Source organism: Scardinius erythrophthalmus (assembly GCF_964197995.2).
Source record: "Scardinius erythrophthalmus genome assembly, chromosome: 2".
Lineage (NCBI taxonomy): Eukaryota > Metazoa > Chordata > Actinopteri > Cypriniformes > Leuciscidae > Scardinius > Scardinius erythrophthalmus.
Genome location: NC_138222.1, coordinates 51887901 through 51914081, shown reverse-complemented (window position 1 = coordinate 51914081; position 26181 = coordinate 51887901). Strand labels below are relative to the sequence as shown.

Sequence of the window (26181 nt, the reverse complement as noted above, 5' to 3'; positions counted from 1 at the left end):
GCGTGATGTCATAAACCAACGTGGTTGAACGACCACTTTGCGACAATACGGTTTCGGGAAATAGTCGTAACTAGCTAGTTGGTATCTTCAACGATGCATCGTACTATGGTAGTTAAGCAGCGAGTTACGTCATTGTTCGGGAAACACACCCCAGCACAACTGTTTTCAGCATTGATAATAATAAGAAATGTTGTCTTGAGCGGCAGTTTTAAGCAGTCTTAACTCAGACTTAAAGGTGGTATCAGTGATTTCAGGCCCAAAAATATTTAGTCACATTCATCTAATCTTTCCGAACGATCCGCTAGCTGCCCGCCCCATAAGCATGCAGTCAAAAAAACGCGTCTCTGTAGGCAGCCAAGGCTCTGAGATCTGCACACATAAACAAATGGTTTAGCCAAACACTCAAAACCAAAACAAATAGTGTTCCAACCAATCACCGACAGGGGGAGGGTGTTGTGAGGTTTTGTGCTCGTGCACGGCTGCACGCGAAGTCAGAGCTGAAGAAAAAGCTGTCTCAAAACCTCACAACACCCTCCCCCTGTCGGTGATTGGTTGGAACACTATTTGTTTTGGTTTTGAGTGTTTGGCTAAACCATTTGTTTTTGTGTGCATATCTCAGAGCCTAGGCTGCCTACAGAGATGCGTTTTTTTGACGGCATGCTTATGGGGCGGGCAGCTAGCGGATCGTTAGGAAAGATTAGATGAATGTGATAAAAATATTTTTGGGCCTGAAATCACTGATACCACCTTTAAGTTACTTCTTTCAAAGATAATAAAATATCTTACCGACCCCAAACTTTTAAACGGAGGTGCATGTAATTTTATATATATATATATATATATATATATATATATATATATATATATATATATATATATATATATATATTATTATTATTATTATTTTTTTTATTTATTTTTTTTACTCTCTGCAAAACGCAAAAAAAAAATATATATATATACAGTATATATCTTTTTTTTACTTTGTTCATATTTCAAAATTTAGTGTCCATTTAGCTTCAACTTTTGCCACACTTTATATTTTATGTGCCAAATCGTTCCAAATGTCACTTGATGAAGATGAGGTTGTGCTCAAACATCTATCAAATTGAGTGGCAAAAATATAACTAAACTTGGTACAAATATAGTCAAGACTAAATGCAGAAAACTCAGTGTTCAAAACCCAAACCCCACATTTTTTTTTATTTGGAAGTGACAGAAGACTTTGTGTCCTTACTTTTTATGATTGCAAAAAATGTATATCTATATTGTGCGTAGTTGCCTATTTTGGAGTTCTCACCTCTAGGGAGCTGGTCTCAGGGGGTTAAAGATGCAGTAAGCGATTTCTGAGAAAAACTGTTGATTTTTGGAATCGACACCCAAAACAAACAAACCCTTACCCAAAAGAAACACACCCTTCTCTTCATTGCACAAGCACAGACAAACAGCTGGCGCATCAGACAGCTCGTATGGATGAATCAGCTTTGATTTAAGAACAATACCAGCTTACAGCAGCATATATTGGTTCGCTCTCTAACACCTCTCCAGAACTGGAAAGTTTTTCCAGTATTAACGCGGGTCCAAAAGGTCTTACCTGATCGTAACCCTTTTTACACAGCCAAGACTATGTGCAAACAGAATATTGTTTTCAACACACATACACATACACATACACATACACAAACACAAACACACCAGACATCTAACAAATATTCACAAAAATCTTTGTTTGGGTGTTGATTCCAATTTTTTAATGGTGCAGTAAGCAAAATCACTTGACCCATTAATACTAATATTTACTATTCTATATCTTTATATATGTGTACTGTGCTAGACTAACTGGGACTAGTCACAGCACTTGCATATTGTTGCCCTATTGTTGGTTTGATTCACTTTGAAGTCACTTTGGGTAAAAGTGTCTGCTAAATGATTAAATGTAAATGTAAATGTAAATCGCTTACTTTTACTGCAGCCATAGTTGACAGACCATCTGAGAGGTCCTTAATGAAAGCAACAGACAGAAAGTCTTCTTCACTGCATGTGGAACTCTTACAATATGTAACAGAATAAGACTTAAAAACAATACAAAACAGCTTATCGATTATCCCGACCCACTCTGTAACACTTTTCTAGGTGAGAGTGTAACAAATAAACAGAACAAATCCTTAGTATTTTTAAAGCAAATAATATATTGATATTATTAGCTTTCATAATGATCTCATGTCCTTGTTTAAGTCCTCCGCTAGTTGAGCCAAATTGACTAAACGATAATGCATTAATTGTGCATGCACTCAGCTTCGATTAATATGGCTTATTCTCAAATCTATTTCTTATTCACGTCAATTCCACTACATTCATCACGTTGTGCCGGCATGAAATGCCTGTGAAGACTGCTGGGTATTGCTGGAGCCCTTCCAGCTCAGCGTGAAGTTCTCTTTGTAATTACTATTCCCTCTGTTGTTTGCCGTTACATTGATCTTACTTCCGGCTGGCAGAGAGCAGACAAATGAATGTCTACCTCCACATTAGAAATTAGCCAAGAAGGTTCCTGTGACTACTGTCCACTGCATATAGTCAATATCTTATCGGAATCCTTGCAGCCTGTGCTCTGTAAAGGTCTGAGTCAGTTTATTTGTATTTTTACTGCTCTTATTGCAAGTGCTAGTCAGGAGAGGATGCGAAACGATGGGGTGAACACTGAACAGGAAGTTTCTGGAAGTTCTTAAAGCAGTAACATCTCAAACTGGTAACTCAAGAGGGTCAGATAGTTTCAAATAGTTACTCTGCAACAAGACATAATAGCGTCACATTTTCAATTGTGTAGTGTTTCATAGCATAAAGCAATGACACGTGAAATCACACGTTTGTACTGTATCTGGGAGTGGTTGTGTGTGTCAATGAACAAAAAGATGACAGACATGCAATACATACTGTATTAAATTAATTTACAATACACTGTATAAAGAATGCCCTATTACAGAAATCCAACGGAGTGCCTTAATGAGTAATTATTGCTCTATTTGTCATTTAAGCTCGGATATGTTCTCTTTAAAGAAAATTCAGCAAACTAGTGATGTAGGGAAATAAAAAGCTGTTTTATACAGATTCTTCTCATGTCAGTTAATTGCAGTACTCTGCAGTGAAAGCATCACTTTTGTGTTTTACTAAGAAATACTGTACATCTGAAAGCGTAGCTAATTAAAAACATCAATATGTTCGGTCAACCCTTGTAATCAGCAAGTTTTATCTACAAAGACCTCTAAAAATAGACAGTAGTCACATTTCCATTACCCTTCAAATTGCGCAAATTGAAATTGTGAATTGAAAATACGACCAAGTCAATTTAGCAAAAATTTCAATATATCGCAAAAAAGGTTTTTACCCTCTCATGAGGTGTTTTTCAGGCAATTCGAAAAAGGAATATTTCGCAAAACTGCAATGGAAACATTTACAAGTCACCTGACATATATGGCGCGGTATGTATGGACAGAAGACGAGACAGAGTTCTTTATTAACCTCATAAAATACCAAAGAATTACAGGAATACTGGATTATAAACCACAAGGAAATGCCACAATCAAGACCTTGAAGCAGATAGGAGGGAGAAACACCCAGAAACATCTCATACTTGGCCGCTCCAAAGTATAAGGGGCTTTCCTTGCTATTAATGCTTGGATAACATGCCTACGTCTCCTTCGCTTAAAAATAATGGTGCGGTGGCTGGGATATATAAACCTACCAACATCCGTTGCCATAATTACTGGAACGACTTATCACGAGAGGAAAAAAATATGCATCAGTTGCATAACATCGGTTAATGGAAACGCTGTCATTTTGCAATTGTTTTTTATCGACATTTAGAAAATATCGCAAAAGTTTTGGGCAAATCTGTAATGGAAACGCGGCTAGCGTCTTGCACGGTTGTTTGCCATTCAGAGTTACATTTGAAAAATGTACAGCAAAATGTGCCTCAGTACAACAAAGTTGTGCTATGTTATAGTACATGATGACATACATGTATCGCAGCATAATTAGTAGTTCAAATGGTATTAGAGTTACTGGAAATATTCATGTGAATTGTTGATTCACAATTTAAACTAGCCGAATAACAGTGATCTTAATAATAGACTTTCAGGAGACACGCACTCGTCCTGATCCTTAAATAATGCAAATTACTTTCAAATCCCTCATTAAGATGAGCAACTAAAATTGGTTAAGCAATCATTCAAACCACAATCCACTGTATCACCCTGGGCTTTGTGGTTGAGACTAGAGCAATTAGCCTGTCATGGTAAAAAATTGATAAGCCCAATAGGAAATAAACGATTGAAAATGGAGAAAAAAAAAATCTCTCTGCTGATTGACCATATTTCCGTTCTGTCAGCATGGAGTGGGTTTCAGGAAGAAGGCAACATGTTTTTATCTTTATTTTTGGTAGTTTATAAACTGGATTACTGCCTAGTCTGTGGCTCAGTGGTAGAGAGCTAGATTGGATTATGGGTATGAAGAGCAAAGAAGCATGCTGGTGAATGGATTACAGCCCTGCTAGAGCTAGTCTCTGGGCATTTACAATTTTATACTTAGTATCAGGGGAAGCAGATTCATGCATCCATGACCGATAACAGATTTCTCCAACCATTTAAAACACTTGGCTAAATATCTAGCAGAAACAGATATTAGAATTCATAAAGAAAATACGGCTATTGAAAGTGATGACATTGACATTAGTTGTTTATAAAAAAACACACAAAAAAAAAAAACAAGAACAAGTGACAGGGTGACCTGTCCATGTCACTTGTTTATTGTGTGTCATCAGTTATTTGTGTTGAAGACAATCGTTGACAATCTGCAGCTTATTCACGGGATCGAGCCTGTGCTGTCATTTTCCCTGAATCTGTTTACAACCATCAGCGGCTCTAAACAGAGCTATCAAAAACATCTCATGCAAAAAGATACTCGGCAAGTCATTAGGTGGCAGGAAGTCGATGTGCCACTTATAACATCTTGACGAAGGCGGTTGAATTGGTCACTGATGAAAGTACCTCAATCTCTCTTCCAGTCATGCTCCGTTCCTGTGGCCAGACGCTCGAGCCCCAGAGGACAACAAACGTCAATATGACTCGCCATGTGTGGATTATGTGCTTGGCAGGATCCGCTATTTATAATCACTTGACACAGTGAACGTGTCCAATGCGGTAATAATTTCATAATCCCTCTGCATTGTCATTGTCAATATTGCAGACTGTGCATAAGTGTGCGCATGTGCGGCTGATCAAGATGTTTCTGGCCTCCGTGAGACCTTCAGCTTACGACCGGCTTGAATGCAAAGACTCTCCACAGTCCAATCTCTCCGAGATTTTGTTGTCCTTGCGTTTAACTAGATCTAATAGATAGCTATTGGTATCTAATAGATAGCTATAAAAATATCTTCCCTCATTTATGCTATTTATTGATGGGATTGTAAATGGAACATAATTTTACCAAAGACTTAAAATGTTCTGTCCAGGATGTTTATGCAACTCAGTTGCATGTTTATGCATAACCATAGCATCAAGGTGCAGTCGGTCTTTTTTTCGGTATCAGATTAAACCAATATACGTTTTTATGTAACAGTCTTGAAGAAAAGAATTTTAATGACTAAGATCTAAGACTATTCTTAGCGATTTATGCAACTGGCCCCAGTTGAATCTCTATAAACAGCATGTTACCACAGAAAATTATTTAAAGTAATCCATCAATAGAAAAAAAAAGAAGCAAAAATGATGGTTATACTGTATAGTCTTGACACTTACAATGGAAGTTATCAGGTAATGCAATAAACATTAAAATATACAAAACGTAAACATTATGGGCCCTATCTTGCACCCAGCGCAATTGACTTTGTACACCGACACATGTATCATTCCTATTTTGCACCCGCGCAAAGCGGACTTTTCCCTCCACAGATGCACGTCGGTAAGTTAGGAAATACACTTGTGCTCGCGGGGGCGGTTCAGCGCAAAGAGGAGGCGTGTTCCGGCGCAAACGTTCCTTCATGCTATTTTGCAGGTTTAGAAAACAATTGCGCCACTAACCGAAAAAAACTAGTTTAAAGTCAGTGGCGCGTTGCGCATGTTATTCATATTCTATTTTAAGGGCACATGCTTGGCCATAATCAATGTAGCGTGTGCACAACGTGTACTTTGATTCTCTCATCTACACAGAAGCAGCAGTTTTCATTTTTGCAAATCATACATTATTACGATAGATAGATAGATAGATAGATAGATAGATAGATAGATAGATAGATAGATAGATAGATAGATAGATAGATAGATAGATAGATAGATAGATAGATAGATAGATAGATAGATAGATAGATAGATAGATAGACAATTTATTATAAAAGCATACATCTAGCTTACATATTTACCCAAATTATCATATGCCTGTTTAACCAAAGTTAATTTGGGTGGGTTTCTCCATTTCAATGTAACTTCTCTCTCTTTTACGGCCGTGACGAGAGCGTTGCTCCTTGGCTATGGAAAAAGCGCGTCTGCTCTTAAAGGGAATGTGAGATGACGCTCTGATTGGTTTATTTCACGTTACGCACAAACCACATCTATGAATAATGAAGCTACTTCAGACCAACCCCTTTTAGATTTGCGCCGGACGCAAGACTCATCCCGCCGGGAAAATAGCAACAGCGCCCAAGACCCGCCCACAAAGTTACTTGCGCTTTGCGCTTGACACTTGCGTTTCAGATCGTTAAAATAGGGCTCTATATGTTAAAGTGAGACTAATGTGATTAAAATAGCTTTCTTTTCAAAGTTATGCTACAATATTTCCGCTCGTGTAAAGCAAGAATGCTTTCGCTAATTTTGTCAATACAATGAAAGTCAATGGGGTCCAATGTTATTTTGAGACACAGACATTTTTCAAAATAGTCAAGAAAGTCATACAGGTTTGTACTGTAAATGACATCAGGGTAAGTAAATGATGGAATTTTCATTGTGCATTTTTTTGTTCGTCTATCCCTATGTAACAAAAAGCGTTTTTTTAAATACAAGGATTTTACTTAATTTGAAGGTGCCTTGCTGTGACCGTAGTTTTTGGTTTTACCTTAATGAAATAAAATGGAAAAAATAAAAATATGAATTATTGTCGGTGACAATATAGAGATCATTCAGGACCCAGGACATTCCTATACTTTTGGTCCAGAAGTGTGGACTTTAAGTCCAGAAATGGACTTGCAATGATGCTATAAAAAGTTTTGTCAGCAAACATTAAAACGTAATTAAACTGTAGTGATACTTACTCGATAGTAATCAGAGCTGTATATGTCTCTGGACATCCCGAAGTCTCCAATTTTCACAAGCAGGCCGTTACCCACGAGGCAATTGCGGGTGGCCAGGTCGCGGTGCACAAAATGCTGAGAGGACAGGTAGACCATGCCTGCCGCTATCTGTGAACCGATATGAAGCATCTGCGAGAGACCAAGTTCCCCGTTCGACTGCATCGGTTGGCCGTCCACGAGGATCATGGCGTCTGGACCATGGGCTCTGAAATGTGGGGTGAAAGTAATGTTGGTTACACTTGTTAGTCTTGGCAGTAACTGTCCTTCAGTGCTGAGCTACGTCCAGGTTTTTGCAATTACTTACATTTAGGATCCGAGCAGGGAAAATTGATTATGGATCAATGTAAAAGGGCAAAGGGTCGAAATGTTCAAACGCACCGCCTTATTGCTCCATAAAATAATTCCCCCTCTAATCCTTTAATCCTGTAAAGCTGTCTGATTTGAAGTGAGTAAGTCATGGCAAAGAAAGATGTGCTTTGACTTCAACTGTGGAGAAATAAAATCACCTATTCAGTTTACTTTTTCCATTTTCTCTTCACTCTGGGAAAATGATTTTTGTCTGATTGCAGCAGCATTTGCATAAGGTGGATGTTGAAAAGGGCTCGACTGTAATTTGTGCTTCTCATCTGGTCAGTGCCTCTTCAGCAGGGAGCTCTTCAACTGTATGTCTGAAGAACTAACAATCAGAGTGCTAACAATCCAAGTGAGAGCTCTTTTTTAGAATGCAACAGTCTGTTTCCGGAAAAAAAAGAAAGAATCCTATTCATTTTTTCAATAAAGAACTTGATTTTTAACAACATTTAAAAATATTTGATTTCTAAAGAGGTGATTAAGCCGCCTAAGTCAGAGTGATTTTAACATCATTTTGGAATTTTTTTATTTATTTTGCCAAATTCCCAGTGAACTACAATACCCATAATCCTGAAGAGAGATTTGCCGAACAGAGAGTTTGGTGTAACCCTGGAAATGGGAATCCCACCAAAAGTGCTCATCAGCGACTGCCTACACTAAAAAAATGAAAAAATAATAAGTATCTATGTTGTGTATATACAGTATTTGAATATTGTGCAATAAACTTTCAAGTACCATTCAAGTAACTTTTTAAAGATGTTTCTCATACTCACAAAGGCAGTATTTATTTGATCAAAATAGTCAAATCTGTAAGATTCTGAAATACAGTATTTAACTGTTTTCTTTTTTAATATATTTCAAAATGTAATTTATTCCTGTGATGGAAAGCTGAATTTTCAGCATCATTACTCCAGTCTTCAGTGTCACATAATCCTTCAGAAATCATTCTAATATGCTGAAAAAAAGACAATTGTTGTGCTGCTTGATATTTTTCTGGAAACCATGATACATTATTTTTTTGAAATTTTTCTTTTGAACAGCATTTATTCATATTTTCTAGTATCAACGCAGTATTTCTTTTTTTTAAATGATACTGATCCCAAACTTTTGAATGGTAGTGTATAATCAACAACAATCCTTTATGATTCAATTACATACATAGTCTTTATCATTTCAAATACTTTTTTAGGTTACTTTTTATTTCAATGGTCCACTTAAGACATTCTACTACTTAACTGCAACTAACTCTGCAACTACTCTGTCAACTTTCATTAGAGTATTAGTAAACAGTTAGTAGACTGTAAATAAGTTGACATATTGTTGCAAAGGATAGTCAGTAGAATGTCTGTTGGGGAAGAATCAAAATAAGTTTGATCAGATATTAAGCAGATGGTCCACTAATACTCTAATGAGAGGTAGTTGCAAAGTTACTTATAGTTAGTAAAATGTCTAAAGTGAAGCATCGAAATTGTGTTACCTTCTTTATTTTAATCAAAGCTCGGGAGTCATGAACCAAACAACCAACTCAAAGCTGAATCACAAGTTGGGATTCAACTCAGTATTTGTTGGTTACATCAAAACGTATTCCAGGAAAATATTTTTGAAATGTTTATGGAGCGAATGAATGGAGGAAGAAAAACTTTCCGAACCAAAGCTGCTGAAAAACTAGGCAGTACACTGTTGTGCAATGTTCCCCAAATTATATACACTGACTTTTCTAGTATGCTTTACATGAAGTTCTCGCAAAATCTTTTTAATTCAACACGCATATCATCTGCATTAAGCCTGGAGTCTGCTGCCAAAATATGTTTAGTGTCCATGAAAATCAACCAGACTTCTATCATTGCAGCTTTTCAGAAAAGAATTTCATCATTTTTTTTTTCTTGAAATGCTAGTCCGGCCATCTGCATAAGTGTAAGAAAAAATTCTCACTGCACAAAAGACTAATTTATTATCATCACCCATCTCTTTGCTCCCACAAGACAATCATCTCACTCCAGAACTCTGTCTGCCTTTATATTTTCACAGATCTCCCCTGCAAATTACAATTCGCATGGCCTCAGTCCATGCGACGTGCATGCAATGAACTTCAATCCTAAACTGTTATTTTGAATTTTAAGAATTTTGTGTTTCAAAACCTAGTGAGCTGTTTCAATATCGAATGCCTGCACAGGCAGCTGTCTACATAAACTGCATTGCAACCTAAATTAAACTGCATAATTTAATGATTATCAACCTTATGTGCCTAATACTTGAAAAAGATTTTAAGAGAAATATGAGACAATAACAGAACTCAATTAAGTCTCACGTGCAACGTGAGCAATAAAATGTTCCTCTGGATTGGCTCCATCCACCATATTAAATTGAAATTTTCATTGCTTGTTGCTGCGCGTGATGAAATCAGATGATTCATTGAGGAGACGTGATAATCCAACATATTTTGGCTAAAATTTGGTATTTTAGGAGCTAAAATAATTTTACTAATTACAATTTCAGACAGCCTTTGCCTGTGCCTATAATTCCAACCTAGGGTCATTGAATGTGGCGGCATTTCTGCAAAATTATATTACTGTACGTCACTTCTTGCATGTTTCACAACACTATCAGTTTTATTTGAAAATGGTTATGTGATGCAAACATCAAAATGTATTAGTTTACAAATCATTAGCTATGGTAAAAGCATTTTAAGATCATAACCTAGTATTGTGCAAGGAACCACACAAAAATAAGTCTTGAAATTATAATCTGTCCCTGTAATCATGAGTGAAAAAGAATAAAAGTTGTTGTCATTTTACTACCTCTAATGTTCATTTGAGCCGGAAACTACAGTGAATTGTATGTGTACAGTAGGTATACTTTGGGAGTGTAAAAATTTAGGTAGAGCTTAGAGGCATGTTTTTCTAATGAACCTAGGGTGTATAATTCCCATTAAAAAAATCTGAGTTTTGAGACAAATCTTAGTTCTTTAGCATTCATTGTTCTTTATATAACATGAAAAATAACTACCTCAGAAACTTATTGAGGTCTCCATGCTTCATGTATTCAAACACCATGATGAGAGGGTCGCCATCCACACACACGCCGTAGAACATCACAATGTGTTCGTGCTGCAGGTTGGTGAGAAGCTCAGCCTCCCGTTGAAAGTCTTTTCTGGCAGTCAGGGTTGGATCTTTGAGAGTCTGAGAGATAGAAAGTGTTTTTACTGTAAGAGATGTAAAGACAAGAACAAATGCATCGAGGGAGAGCTGGATGCCACGTTTTTACTCAAGTTGTCCTCTAGCCAAGGAGAAATGAGACGAAGGTTAGACTAATATGCCTAATTGTATTTCAGGATGTCTGCCATGAACTGAAATGAGATGAAAATGTACAACAAAAGGCCATAGCATGACTTCTCAAAACAAAAGTGGTTCAGGGACACAACTTGGCATAACAGTGTCATGTTTAAGGGCCAATACACACCAAGCCGACGGTGATCCACATGGGCCATCGCTGTCAGGATAGTTTTAGTAATATAGACCATTGATACCTGCTGATATATACAGTTATTTCCTTACACACAGGTGCAGAACGCACATGCTAAGAGCAGATTTTTAGCCCAAATGCAGCCAATGTGAGGCGACAACTTCTTTGACGTTAGCTTGGTGTGTCACAGCCTTAAGGGCTAAGTTCATTGGGGAATGAACAATTTACATTTCAAATAAAATATTAACACAAACAGAAAAATATATCACAATCTAATGTCTTATTTTGCTGGATATTATTTGCATTTTCATTAACCCAGTCTGGCAGAGGATATTTGAATGTAGTGTAACAATTTTCAATATTTTTGCTATGGTATAACTAATGATAAGTCTTGAATCGATAATCTGTCCTTGTAATCATAATTTGTGTGAAAAAGAATAAAAGTTGTTGCCATTTTACTACCTCTAATGTGCATCTGAGCTGGAAACTACAGTGAATTGTATGTGTAAGTATGTTTTTGGAATGTAAAAATGTAGCGCCTAGAGGCATGTTTCTAATGGGCCTAGGGTGTATAATTCCCATTTAAAGCTAGCCTGATAGGTAATCTGAGTTTTGAAAGTTTAATTGTATTTCCTGACACCAGTGTACCCCAAATCTATCATTTTGGGAAATGCTTTAGTCTTTACCAACATGTCCGATGTATATTTTCTGACCTATATAAATTTGCTTTGACAGAATCTTTTTAGCACGAACTTGAGAAATGCGATAATATTTTGCATCTCAATCACAGGCAATCTGTAGGATGGGTATCCTTACCAAAGTAATTATAGCATGACAAAAAAACAAAAAATTCCTAGGTCCTCCATATCGCTACTAGCCTTTTCATTGTGAGTCCTGCTCCTAGCAATTAAATGGTAACTTGCCTGAACAGCACATGATGCAATTTGATTTTAATTACAGAATTCCCCTGATCTCTCTGACACAAGCAGAGGGAGACATCGACAGAGAATGGCGTATATGACACAGATGGTGAAGCACTCATTCTGTCAGGGGATGTGTTAGCATCATGCACTAAACACAGTCCTCCCGTGCTGTCTTTCTGTCGCAGCGTTCTACTGGGGGAACTGGCCTGACAGCCCCGGGTTCATAAGATATCCCCATGATACTGAAGCATTTTCACAGTATCTTCAGTTATCTTTATGATGTAATAGTGTCAGTGGGCTCTGGTGAGGCAGTACATTGGATTAGAAGAGCAAGTTCAGATGTGGAGAGTGCTTTCCAGTGGTTAAATGATATTATTGGCCTTAAGGCATTCTAGGCCAGTTCTCTGATGGTTTTGAAATAAACAAAATGTCCTTAAAATAAAGCATTTAAGTTCATTAACTGGTAAGTTTTTTTATTTTAAACACATTGTGCTTGACACAAACGTTGTCGATACTTGTTGCAAGTGAACCTGTGATCTAATTTATTGTGAAAATACTTTAACCCTGTAATATAAAAGCCTGAAATATGAAATAATAGTAAAATTATTTTTTAATATTTATATGGGCAAAAAGTAAAATGAATATAATGCAAATCAATGAGATATTTAACTCTGTAGTTTTTATTGTGGGTTGCAAAAAATAATTGCAGTGCAATTAAATGATGATTGAGAGATGTACATATATGTTCCTGGAAAGTTTCATGTAAGTGTACATCTTGAAATATTGCTAAAAATAAATTTGGTTATTCTCACAGAAAAAAAAAAAACACACACACATGACCCACGGCCTGAAGGGGGGAGTTTCTAGAATTATACTAAAAGGCCATAAACTATCAATCAGATGACAGAATAATTTACTAGACTGTGTACAACAGGTTTTGACCATGTTGACAATTTAGATGCCATGTCACGCCATTGTCTTGTAAATGAACAGCTGTTTTCAACAAAGTTTTTAGAAGACAATGGCGTTTTGGGGGCCTGAAAATGCAAATTTTTTAAAACGTGTTTCAAAGTGCAAGTTTTTGAAAACAATAACCATAGAAAAGTCAAATGTGATACAGTAGGCTTTATGGGGTTAAATATGGGGTTAAATGAGTCACTTGTAAGTCAGCAAAGTAGTTTCCTAAACACTGATCCTGACAATGCACAATTAAATGGTTGTGTACGAACCAGTAAAAACGGCATTCACAATTATTTCCGATTAAACAAGAACAAGATTGATTTTATCTACTGGTGCTTGATTTTATCTATTGAGAACAGATCTGGATTGTCATAAGTGTCATAGTTGAACGTACAGCTGTTTCAGAGAAAAAAGTTTTACATTTTGATCAAAAATTTTGAAGACAAACTTTTTTTTTAGATGAATTGTGCGCAATAAGGCCAGGAAGGTGCATTTACTTTCATAATGCACACTCCTGGTAATGGAATATAGTGCACAGGAGAAGTGCATCTATTCTTAGAGAAGTCAGAGCAAAGAAAAGCCAGAAGAAGGTGCTTTTAACTGCAAAATCATGCCTCACCTTCACAGCCACCAGCATCTTATCTTTGGTGGGGCTGAGGTTGTAACATTCAGCCAGAAACACCTTCCCAAAAGCTCCCTCGCCAAGCTCCCTCTTCAGAACAATGTCCCTTCGTTTAATATGCTGCACATCTGAAAGAGAAATACAGAAAGGGAGAGAAAACCATAATGGTTATTAAAGTTTTGTGTGTCAGGGTCATAAGTTCACAGTGGTGTAGCAATATGAAAATGGATTGTGAAAGGATACTGCCTTAAAGAAATAGTCACCTCAACCGAACCTGCTTGACGCGCGAGAACAAAACTCATTGGTCAATGTCAGAATTATTTTTTTTTTATAACTAACCCTTTAAACTTATTTTATTTAAGTTTTTCATCTTATATTTAATATTTAGTTTATGTATGCTTCATTTCAATTATTTATTTTTTTAATTGTTTTAGTTAGCCAGTACAACACTGGGAATGGTTCATTCAAAAATAGAAATTCTTACATTATTCACTCACTCTCATGTCATTCCAAACCTGTATGCTATTATCACACACAAAGCTATCGTATGGCAGAATGGGGATATAGCATTATAGTATGGACTTGTTGTTCTTCTATTGTGTATTTTTGTAGGTGTGATCACTACGAGTTGTTGTCTTGTTTTCAGCAGAAAGCAGCATTAGGGTTGGGAATTACTTTTTTTTTTTTTAAATGAACAAAAAAAGAAGCACTGTCAGTGATTCACATCAATGTCTATAATATATGATCAAAAAAATGATGATAAAGGTCCAGGCATACAATTATCCCAATAATATCATCATGAGAGACAATGTCCCTTGGGAACAGGTGGCAAACACGAGTGCGGAAAACAGAGCCAAATGAAATATGAGTGACAGGTTATCTGTATGCGCCGTTGTGCATGTTGTTTACGCGTACGTGTACAAGTGTAAATAAAGGCTTCAATCGTGAGTTGTTCACATTGTGTAAAAGGTCAGTTCCTGTGCAGATGGTGTTCTAGAATTGCTGCTCACAGTCACAGCTGGATATTTTCTGCATGTTTTTTTGTCTCCTCTGAGTTCTCTTTTTCAAAACAAAACGAGCGTGATGCAAATGAGAGTCAATTGTAAAAGGTCTCTTTTTGCCATCTGTTTGGAACTCACCTGGGACTTGTAATGCTTTGCCATTGTCATTGTCGTTTCCAATTATTTGAGTGAATTTAAAGTAGCTTAAAAGCAAAATGCTCAACCACAAAAAGGCATGAAAAAAGACCTCAAATACATGTTTTTTCTATATCTAATTCTTTAAATTCACATAAAGACATCTACTCAGTGGCCTACACGTACCAATTCATTGATAAAGGTGAAGAGTTAATGTAGATATAGGTTTCTGAACGAATTACACAAAAGAACCATAGACAATTATTCACACATGATGTGAACATATCATATTGAATAGCCTGTTATAGTGCTGTTATAGTTTTTTTTTAAAAGGAAATCATTTGCTCAAATGATTTTTTTCGACTCTGTGAACTTGAAGTGGTTGCTAGGTGAAGCCACACACAACAGATATTGTGAATAAATATTATGTTTGTGTCATTAGTTCATGCCATTCTGAGTCAAAGCAGCGTGGTCTGCAATAAAATAGCATAAGTAGTCCTGTACTCATCCTGTGTTTATTAATTAGCATGTTCTGGGTAAACATCCATAAAGATCCTTGCAGAAAATGATTTGAAAAATTGGTAACGCCAACTGAAGTGTCTGTGTGTATAGGTAATGCATTAATATAATGCCTTTTAATGCACATTATAATCAACTGAATGTTCTTTTTATATAGTTGTAACCAGAGTTAATATAGTCTGATCATTTATAATGCACAATAATACATTATAATACTTTTTAGTGCACATTTATTGTTTAACATTTTAAAGGTTATTATTGCATTAACAGATAAGTATTGTGCTTTTATAATAACCATTATAATGAAAAATGCATTTTTCCGATGCATTACAATGAGGATAATTAATACTTTTGTAAGACATATCAGTTTCAAGTTGTGTTAATTAAAATATTTAATTTATTGACAAACTGTCACTGAAACGGAAAAGATTAAATTCAATGTAACACCTTGCCATAAGGGCAACAAAATCGTATTGACACTTGAGCCACTGACAGTATCAGGAATCAGGTGCTACTACCATTATCAAAGCTCGGAGATTTGAGATGCAGGGATCTAGCAGACTGAAGCAGATTCAGGTCAAGTCTGGAGCACTTTCCTGTCCCCAAAAACTCATTTATATTCACTCGCTATTTCATTAAGTGGTCCGCTGGGTTTGTCCTATCCTCTAAGCGAACAATTACATGTGCACCTGCCACAGGAGTTTGGGATGGGTTAACTTAACCTTCAGCTCCCCACCCGCTCCCCCCATAACCTATTTACCCCAATCCTGTTGTGGAAAGCCTCTGAATTGCCTCTGAGAGGCAATATCCCGAGACTCACTGTCATTCATTTATTCCTCATCCTGAATGAACATGTATCAAACCCTGAAGGCTGAAATTAGGAAAGACGCACAGGCAGGTGTGTTTGCAGCAGTAAAACTTTATGATTAGAAATAGTGCTGTTCATTAAGATTGGTCAATTAAAGGTAGGGTAGGTAATGTAAGTGCTCTGAAAAAGAGAGGATAAAAATCGAGTGACTGTAGACCTTTTAATCTGCAATAAACACAGCTCATTATTTCCATTCGGGACAAAACAATTGATTGGTTTGGGCGACTGTCACTCACTCTCGCAACCATGGCTACCACCCCTGTTGCTAGATCTGCCCATATGCGCGCGTACCCGTTTGATTTGAGGAGGCGCGGAACCTACGAAGAGTAAAAATTATGGCAGAAAAAGAGCATTCAAAATTCAAAGCACCTGCATATGCAGTCAGCGAAGGCAAACAAGGAAAAAACTACTTCCTCGGACCCTGGTTGCCCGCACTCTTGAACGACCTCCTCTGCTTCGCCCTCGACCCCAGACCTGTCCTCGAACCGACGATGCGGTACTTGTCTCCGGAGTGTAGTCCTCATCAGAGTCAACAATGTTTTCATCATGGAAACTCTTACATGCAAAACACCGTATATGTTATGAATCTTAAACGAAATTCACCTTCATCACAGTGTAACTGATGGTAATGGAAAAACGTGTATCAATGCAACCTGTTTTTAGCTTTGCCTTATAAATATAGCTCGTTACCTATAAATATAGCTCGTTACCGAATCAAACAAAGTCTATTTTAAACTTTACCAGTATTGATATGCTAGCTTGATAGTGAGTACTAAAAGAAATCTTATGTTTATATTTATAGTGATAAAGTTAGGTATTTTATTACATGTGATTCTGACATGATGTCACTGCATGCACTCCGCTCCTTCCTCTCCACTCGTCTCAGGTAAATAAATACGTCTTCCAGCTGAGCCTGAGCGTTTGGCGTCGCGCGTTCATGTGTTTTGGGGGCGTGGCTTTGGAAGGAGCTCAGAAGGGAGGGGGTGGAGTGAATGGAAATAATTAGCTGTGTTTACAACAGTCATGAGAGGTCTACAGACACTCGATTTTTATACTCTCTTTTTCAGAGTACTTACATTTTAATTATGTATTGGTATATAAAGACAGTTTAAACAAATTTGGAATGTTTTTTTTTTTTTAGAAAACTCCTACCTACCCTGCCTTTAACTCTTTCCCCATCATTGACAGAATTGTCCGTGATTTATGACCAGGGCATTCCTTAGGGTGGTGCAAATGGTGCGACTGGAAAGCGATCGTGAAAGAACCGGGGGGAATCTTCTAAAAGAGTCCAGAATCTTTGGATCATACACAGGCGAAGAAGCAGAAACAAGCGATTGAAGCATTACTTACGCACGTGTGATCTAACGCGATCATCAAACATTCAACAGCTTATAAATCAAAACTGCCTAAGATTACCCAATGAAATGTCAAACCCATGAAGAGGTACAGGACTGTGGAAGCTTTGGGTGAGTTAATGGAAGCGATCTACTCCAGCTATGTTTTGATCATCGTTCTGAATCCGATCTGGACGTATTTAACAAAACCGTGATTTTCTCAGCTTTTTGTTCAAACCCATTTCTGTGTTGCTTTTAATGAAACTTATCCATATTCAAGTGTTGATAAAAAAGAATGCATGAATATATATATATATATATATATATATATATATATATATATATATATATATATATATATATATATATATATATGTATATATATATATATATATATATATAAATATATATATATATATATATATATATATGTATGTTCAGAAACAAAATATACTGGGGGTCATGAAAGTTTTGTGAAAACTTTCATATTTTGAAATATGAGAGTGTGTGCAGACAAACGCTGACATTCATGAATCAGAACTTTGTCTCTATTCCATACAAACCATTAATTCAAATAGAAAAAACAGTTTTAGCCATGAACACATGACCACCCATATTTACATGCAGGTTATTCAATCAGGACCAGGGCCGTACACCATTTAGAAGTAAATTGAGAATGTATTTCGAATTCTGATTCAAGTCCTGAATATGAATTGAGAAAAAACAAGATGCACAGCATTTTAATTTAAGGAAGTAAAATTTAAATATACACTGAAATTCAAGGAAATTCACAAATGCAATTAATGTGATTTTCAACTCGAAAAAGACTGCATACATAAAAATTAAATGCACATTTTAACTTTTTTGAAAGTAGAATTAAATTGAACTGAAACTCAAAGAAATTCACCAATGAACTTGATCGTAATTAATGTCATTTTCAACTACAAAAGGAACATAAAAAAAATAAATTCTCAAAAACACCTATTCACAAATATAGCTGATCAGTTGTTATCAAGCACCTGGTTTGTGTCGTGTCCACCTTCATTGAACTTCAAATGAGGCTGGATGAGATGGTAGTCCAATTATGAGCAGTAACAATAGATCGCTTGAATCAAAATCTTTGTGAAGGTGTGCACATTCAGAGCTTCATTAAACCTGGCATGCATTCATTTACAATGCCCTTTTTCTGAGCGGATGCCTTTGTCCTCTCACACTTTAGCCTGATAAATTCAGCTTGTCATCAAATGTTACCTTGAGACAATGCAATCGAAGTAATTGTGTCCAGAACAATGACGGTGTACACAGGAGACATCGGCATAGACATATCTTCTCCAGATGTCCTGAGTAGTTCAATGTGAACAGGACACAAAACACGGTCACTGCAGGATACAAATATCTGCAGCCATTGCCGCTAATCTGATGAAGCGGGAGAAATAGACAGATATTGCAGGAGTACGATAAAACAATTGCTCTTCTCAACTGCATCTTTGAGACAGGTTATTTGAAATGGAAGGTCATTCTTTTCACTCTTGTATTTATAATTGCAGTTTTGCTCTTGCAACAAATTCATGTGACAGCTTAAACTTCCAACATATTAAGTTATAGCTATGTAGGCAAATGTGTTTATCATTTATGATTTTTGTTTTAATTAAGGGACATCTTATATATCTTATATACAATCTTATATATTTGCAATGCAGTCACGATGGTGTATTTATAGCCTTTGTAACACATGGAGCTCATTGTAAATGCTAGTCCACTACTTCCTATAGGAATACTGCTACCTGATCCAGCTGTATTTCCCATGACTTAAGCCAGAAACCCCAGCAGCAAATATTTCAATATTAAAGGGGCCATGGCATGAGAAATCCAATTTGCCTTTATTTTTTGACATACAAGAGGTCTTTGTACCATTAAAACACCCTGCAAGTTTTATAGCTAAACGTCCTCTTCATTATGATCAAAGCACTTATTTAAAGGTAGGGTAGGTAGGACTTTTATAAAATAAAAAAAATTCAAATTTGTTTAAACTGCCTTTATATACCAATACATAATTAAAATGTAAATGCTCTTCAAAAGAGAGTATAAAAATCGAGTGACTGTAGACCTTTTAATCTGCAATAAACACAGCTCATTATTTCCATTCGGGACGAAACAATTGATTGGTTTGGGCGACTGTCACTCACTCTCACAACCATGGCTACCACCCCTGTTGCTAGATCTGCCCATATGCGCACACATCCGTTTGATTTGAGGAGTGCAAGAGAGGCACGGAACCTACGAAGAGTAATATTATGGCAGAGAAAGAGCATTCAAAGCACCTGCATATGCAGTCAGCGAATGCAAACAAGGCAAAAACTACTTCCTCGGACCCTGGTTGCCCGCACTCTTGAACGACCTCCTCTGCTTCGCCCTCGACCCCAGACCTGTCCTCGAACCGACGAAGCGGTACTTGTCTCCGGAGTGTAGTCCTCATCAGAGTCAACAATGTTTTCATCATGGAAACTCTTACATGCAAAACACCGTATATGTTATGAATCTTACACGAAATTCACCTTCATCACAGTGTAACTGATGGTAATGGAAAAACGTGTATCAATGCAACCTGTTTTTAGCTTTGCCTTATAAATATAGCTCGTTACCTAATCAAACAAAATATATTTTAAACTTTACCAGTATCGGTATGCTAGCTTGATAGTGAGTACTAAAAGAAATTTCTTATTTGTTTATATTCATAGTGATAAAGTTAGGTATTTTATTACATGTGTTTCTGACATGATGTCACTGCATGCACTGCGCTCCTTCCTCTCCACTCGTCTCAGGTAAATAAATGCATCTTCCAGCTGAGCCTGAGCGTTTGGCGTCGCGCGTTCATGTGTTTTGGGGGCGTGGCTTTGGAAGGAGCTCAGAAGGGAGGGGGTGGAGTGAATGGAAATAATTAGGTGTGTTTACAACAGTCGTGAGAGGTCTACAGACACTCGATTTTTATACTCTCTTTTTCAGAGTACTTACATTTTAATTATGTATTGGTATATAAAGACAGTTTAAACAAATTTGGAATGTTTTTTTTTTTTTTTTTAGAAAAATCCTACCTACCCTGCCTTTAAGCTCCAAAGCTCAAAAAGTACTAGATTTTGTGTACTCCAAAAGAGTACAAAAACGGCTCGTTTTGATATTGCGGGATCTGTGACGTCAGAAACTTAAATCGCACCATAGGCTCCGCCCACTGGCATTCAGTCACTTAATTGCTGGCATTTACCTACACATGCAAATTCAGCCTATTAAAATCACTGACGCTGTCTGCACTGGATAAAGTGTAGAGATGTGGGTTCAGTTTCTGACGTACTCCACGCACTTGAGTCGGTCATCAGCAAGACAAATGGAAGAGTGAAAGAACATTCGCTTTGTCACGTCCAGTTTAAACAGCTCATTTGAGTCTCTGTACAGACTTCAGAAGGATCCCAGCATCAGAAACAAGTGGATTTTATTTTAATGGTGTCCCGGAACACGTCGGATTATTATATTTTAGTTCGGAGCATTTTGTTTTGTAAGCGAGGCAAGATGTATTGGATCTGACAGCAGCTGCATCACAAAAGTAAATTATTTCATAATTTTATATCACAGTTTTATATATGGAATTGAGTACATGTAGCCTACTTACCATAGGGTTAGGGTAGGATAAGGATCTGGTTTAGGGCAAGTTGTATGTAATTATGTAGCCTGGATGCCAGCCAAACTTAGCCCTGCCAACAAGATTTTGAGGTCTGGAAAATCGGTCTGGACTTGGTCCGTTGTGGAGTAACTATGCTCGAACCAGAACTGTTCGGACCAATCAAATTGTAAGGGTGGGCTTTATACGATGATGGACAGATGGTAACGTAATCATCCACATCACCAAAGAGCGCTTGGGTTGAATCCGTTTACAACAAAGATGGCTGCCGCTGGAGAATTGAGATGTGTAGATTCTGCCATCACGTCTGTTATAGAAGATATCGACGACAGCGCATTAATTTTAAAAGAGGAACAGAGAACCGCGATCAAGGCATTTGTCGATTGGAAAGATGAATGAAGAACATACGTCACGTACTCCGATGCTCTGATTGGTTGTAGATCTATCCAATTGAGTGCAGAGACATTTTCTTTCCTGGTTCGTTTGAAACACGCCTCATAATCACAGCCCAATGGAGCAGTATCAGACTCATATTCTGACTAGAATCTGAGTATGATGACGTCAGGCTAGTAATTATGCTTAATTTATAGTTATTACTATAGTAAATACATGTAACATGTGTAACAAGGACACATTAAATGTGGACGTTGTGTGGACGAGCGAGTGGACGTAGATGATGTTTCCTATCCAGTGACGTTAGCCAATCGTAACAGCGGCCGTTTAATGACAAGCCCTAAAGGAGCCGCCCCTTAAAAATGGATAATTTTCCTTGCTCTCTATAAATAAATAAATAAATAAATAAATAAAATAAATGTGTTATGTTAACATAATTCTATGTGATCCACATGGCAAACGCAAAGTGAACAAATGTTCAAACAGACAGAAAAGTCAACACTTGGTCTCCATGTGCAAATGGGATGCTAGAGATTATTCTTGGATCTTGGATATAGGTAAAGCAAAACTCTATGCTAACCATCAACTGAGATGCTATAGTATGTAGTTCAAGAATTAACTCATGTTGGTTTGAAAAGGTAAGTAAGTAAATGCAGCAGAACTCAATTATAATTGCAAAATAGCTTTTGTGAGTCAGTCATCTTTTAAATTCCTGAAAAGTCATCATGTCATGGCTCAAGGGACTTGCTTACTTGAAATCCTTTCAAATACAGAAGTCTACAAATAAAACCGTAATCATGCAAGGAAAAACATTTTTCCCCACAAATTACCACAATATCCAGACATTTTACATTTGAGTTCTTGTGTATTCCCTAATATTAGATTCTCATATACTGTATAACAGTAAAATAAAACAATACAAATATATGAATTAAAACATGCAGAATAAAATGTTAGTGTTTAAATAATATATTTAGAAATATTGAATAAAAATAAAATGATATTATTTATGCTATACATATTCAATTTCTTTCTCATGGACCACTGAATTTTTTCATTACTGCATATTCTTTATAGATGTGGACTGTGATGAGTCATGTCTACAAATGTAAACCCAGTATCAACTGGGTGAAACTGGTCTGAAACACATCGCTCTTCTATTTTATGTTCTCTCTATAAAAAAATCATGAGCTGAACCTTGGACCATTTTTATAAGGTGTATCTTTATATAAATGATTCAGCTTATACAGCTAACGCATAAAGAGCTTTCTAGTTGCTCAGAGCTTTCTCAGAGTCTGAGAAGTAAAAATATACGCTCTCTTAAGCAGCTAACTGTCATTTAAATATCACACACTCATCAGATATGGGCACGGCCATGATGGTTATGTATCTACAGCTATAAAGATTTTATGCCATCCATTATGCATAAAGAGTTAATTTATTCATGAGGGCAAAATGTGATTGTCCTCTGCCTTTTGGATTCCTTTTCATAGCCGTCAGTGCACCCTGTGAATAGACCACTGTTCTGTGCCTTGAATATAAATAGACTGTGTGTGTGTTGATGTGTGCAAGTCTGTGTCCCCATATATTCGATACTACGTGCCATAAATCAGTCAGGCCCCCTTTTAACCTCTAAATTTGGCTAACAAAAACACTTATGTAAAGTGACAAGTATATTTGTTCCAATTAATTACATTAAAGGGCTAAACTAAGACACCATTTGCTCCAAGAAAAGTAATTGTCAATGCGCAACTCTTCGGTCACAACGGGCTCCAAAAATAGCAAATAAATATATAAAAGATCTCATAAATCTTAGCAGGAGCTCTGCGTATTCATTCATGGCCATTTATACAAACAATGGAGTTGGCATTTGTTCCCATGCACTCTGCAATAAGTGCAAGTTCAGGGCATACAAAAGTCCTCTATTTTTAACACTTTTGTGCTTATTCAAACATCTTCTTAGTGACCCATTTACTGCGCTATATAATGAGGATATACTGCGGGCTAGTTAAGAGGTCAAGACTAGCGTTCTTTCGTAAACACAGGAATTATTTCCATCACCATTATTTCCAAGAGATATAATGTAGGCGTAGCGTAAGCTTGGGTGAGAATTGACGAAAACAGAAGTGGAGATGATAGAGGTAGAGGGACACAAATCACCGGTCACGATTTAGAAGTCTAATACGATACGTTTTAAAGAAAAATGTCAGCGGATCTGCCGTTCTCGTGAACGTTCGTGCGGCTGTTTGTAAAATGTTAAATATGGATATTTTTCTTACTAAAACCAAATCGCTTCGCTTCTGAAGGCATTTATTAACCCATTGGAGTCGGGTTAATAACACCTAGGATGGCTTGTGGAATAATAATACAATTTTGGAATAATTTTCATTTTTGTGTGAACTATTTCTTTAATTTCTTTTATTTAATTAAAAAAAATAATAATTCTTTCTGACCCCAGACTGGTTGTATAAATAGGGTCAAATTGGATTTCACATCAACTTTGAATTGTATTTTTAGAACCAAATGAAGCACATCAACAAGTAGTGAGACATACACTCACAGGTGGTTGGTTTGTTGCAATTGTGTCCATGTCGAAAGTACTGCGGGTTCTCGATGACAGGAATGCGACTCATGCCGATTACGACTGCGTCAGGTCCCGCATCGAGAGAGCAAGGTGTGACGATACCATGGTTGACATGATGAAGAGGGCTTGCAGAGTCTTCCTCTCCACTGATGACTGTCACTGGACCTGTAGAACAAGAAAAAAATTATGATAAATGTACAAGCACGAGGGGAAGATATTCTACCTCAACATGGCTTTGATCCAAATCAGTCTTTGACTACGTAGACATCTAAACACTTTCATCAAGTTTACTTATTGTGAAATTGACAGTGGTTTGGAATCTTCTGAAATTTGCCACCTGGGGGAGAAAACCACTGAGCTCAATTGAAGAAAAAGGAAACTGCCGGTAAACATATAATTTTCAAGAAGCCCAACTCAAAACATGACTTCTCAAACCAGTTGTTTGTTCACAGGCACACTCAGGGGAGCAGTTTGAACATGGGCAACCAAGCAAATCATCAATACAGAGTGACTAAAGTACTTCACATTGGTCTCAAATACAGTATTTAAAAACCTTTATGTGGTAGTTCAAACACGAAGACAAATATCTCCAATGAGCATTATTTCACTGAATTAATTCCAAGCTAAGTCAGTTAATACTTGATGTGAAATTCTATTGTCCTAATGTGAAATGAATCCTATTTGTCGGAATACTTGGAATTCCTTAAAATCTAATGAAAATCTCAATAGCAAAACTGGTTCATTAGTACTTATAAAGCACACATTAATGCCTTATTCATGCATGACCATACATCCCTTAATCCTACTCAATACCTCAACTTAACAACTACCTTACTAACTATTAATAAGCAGCAATTAGGTGTCCGGTGTGTCCGGTTCCATCGTGCCATGGTTAAAACGTTTTTTTTTTTTTTTTTTTTTTTTTTAATTCTTTTAATAGTTTTTAGTTAAATGCCTAAAAATAAGGTATGAACATTAATAAATAAATGGGTCTACAGAGGGTGACGTTAAACGTCATCACACTAATAGTCAAACTATTCTAACTCAAACTTTCCAACTTTAAGATTTTAAATAGAAACAGCAAGAGTTGCCGGATGCTTAGTGTTTGTGACACTGAAGTCACGTGATCATGGTGTAGCTTGTTTATAGCCTAACTTTAGCTTTTTTTATTCTGGCGATTTGTATTTAGGCTTTAAAATCTTGATGAATAAAATGTGTAAGCATCATAAACTTTTTTTAGTCATAGCGCTTGTTTTCAGCAATAACCCAAAGCCAATGGAATAAATCCTAATGGCTTTTTACAAGGGACCAGGGTAATGCAAACTTCCGGTTTGGCCTACAAAACTATGTCATCCCTTTAGGACTCTTCTCTCTTTCACTCTCTCTCTCTCTCTCTCTCTCTCTCTCACACACACACACACACACACACACACACACACACACACACACACACACACACATTTAAAAACACAAGAATATTGGGTCAAATATTCACTTTTATAAAATTGAGATTTACCTCCACTAGTCATCTTGGACTAAAATTTCACTTAGCTAGTCAGAATGCATTCTGGTATTGCCTTCCCTGTGAAGGATACATACAGTATGATGCAAATTGGTCAAATTAAGGCATCTTCAAAGACCCCTCAAGTCTTTGTGCCCATGATGTACAAAGATATGTACTACAGATATTATTAGGATCAGAGTGCATTATGTACACACAAGATGCTTTTATTTTAACCTGTTAACCTGTGGGAGGACACAGGCGCACTGAAGCGTTCTTTTTTTACATTAGCTAACAGGTTAAATTATTTATATGTAGGCAACTCGCTAGGTTTTTCAACCGAGTTTGTAACATCCTCTGAATTTCAACAGGATAACATTAGAAATAATATTTTTTTTCAGCGAATCAATAAATCTCACCAACTCTTGTGTCAGTAGCAGTTGAAGAGACCTGAAAATGTATTTTTATTTCTCACCTTGACTGTCTCAGTGTTATGGAGCATTGCCCAGACTTGCTAGGTGT

At 36.7% G+C, this 26181-nt stretch overlaps 1 protein-coding gene across 1 annotated transcript in view; it reads right to left on the bottom strand.

Moving 5' to 3' along the window:
- ntrk3b (neurotrophic tyrosine kinase, receptor, type 3b) overlaps positions 1 to 26181 on the bottom strand; it is a gene marked incomplete at both ends in the record, with an annotated part of 126835 nt that overhangs the window by 3141 nt on the left and 97513 nt on the right. The window contains 4 exons of the mRNA XM_081359920.1: positions 7298 to 7541; positions 10694 to 10866; positions 13652 to 13782; positions 24135 to 24323. Coding sequence (XP_081216046.1) covers positions 7298 to 7541; positions 10694 to 10866; positions 13652 to 13782; positions 24135 to 24323 — 737 coding nt within the window. The remainder of the gene's footprint in view (positions 1 to 7297; positions 7542 to 10693; positions 10867 to 13651; positions 13783 to 24134; positions 24324 to 26181) is intronic.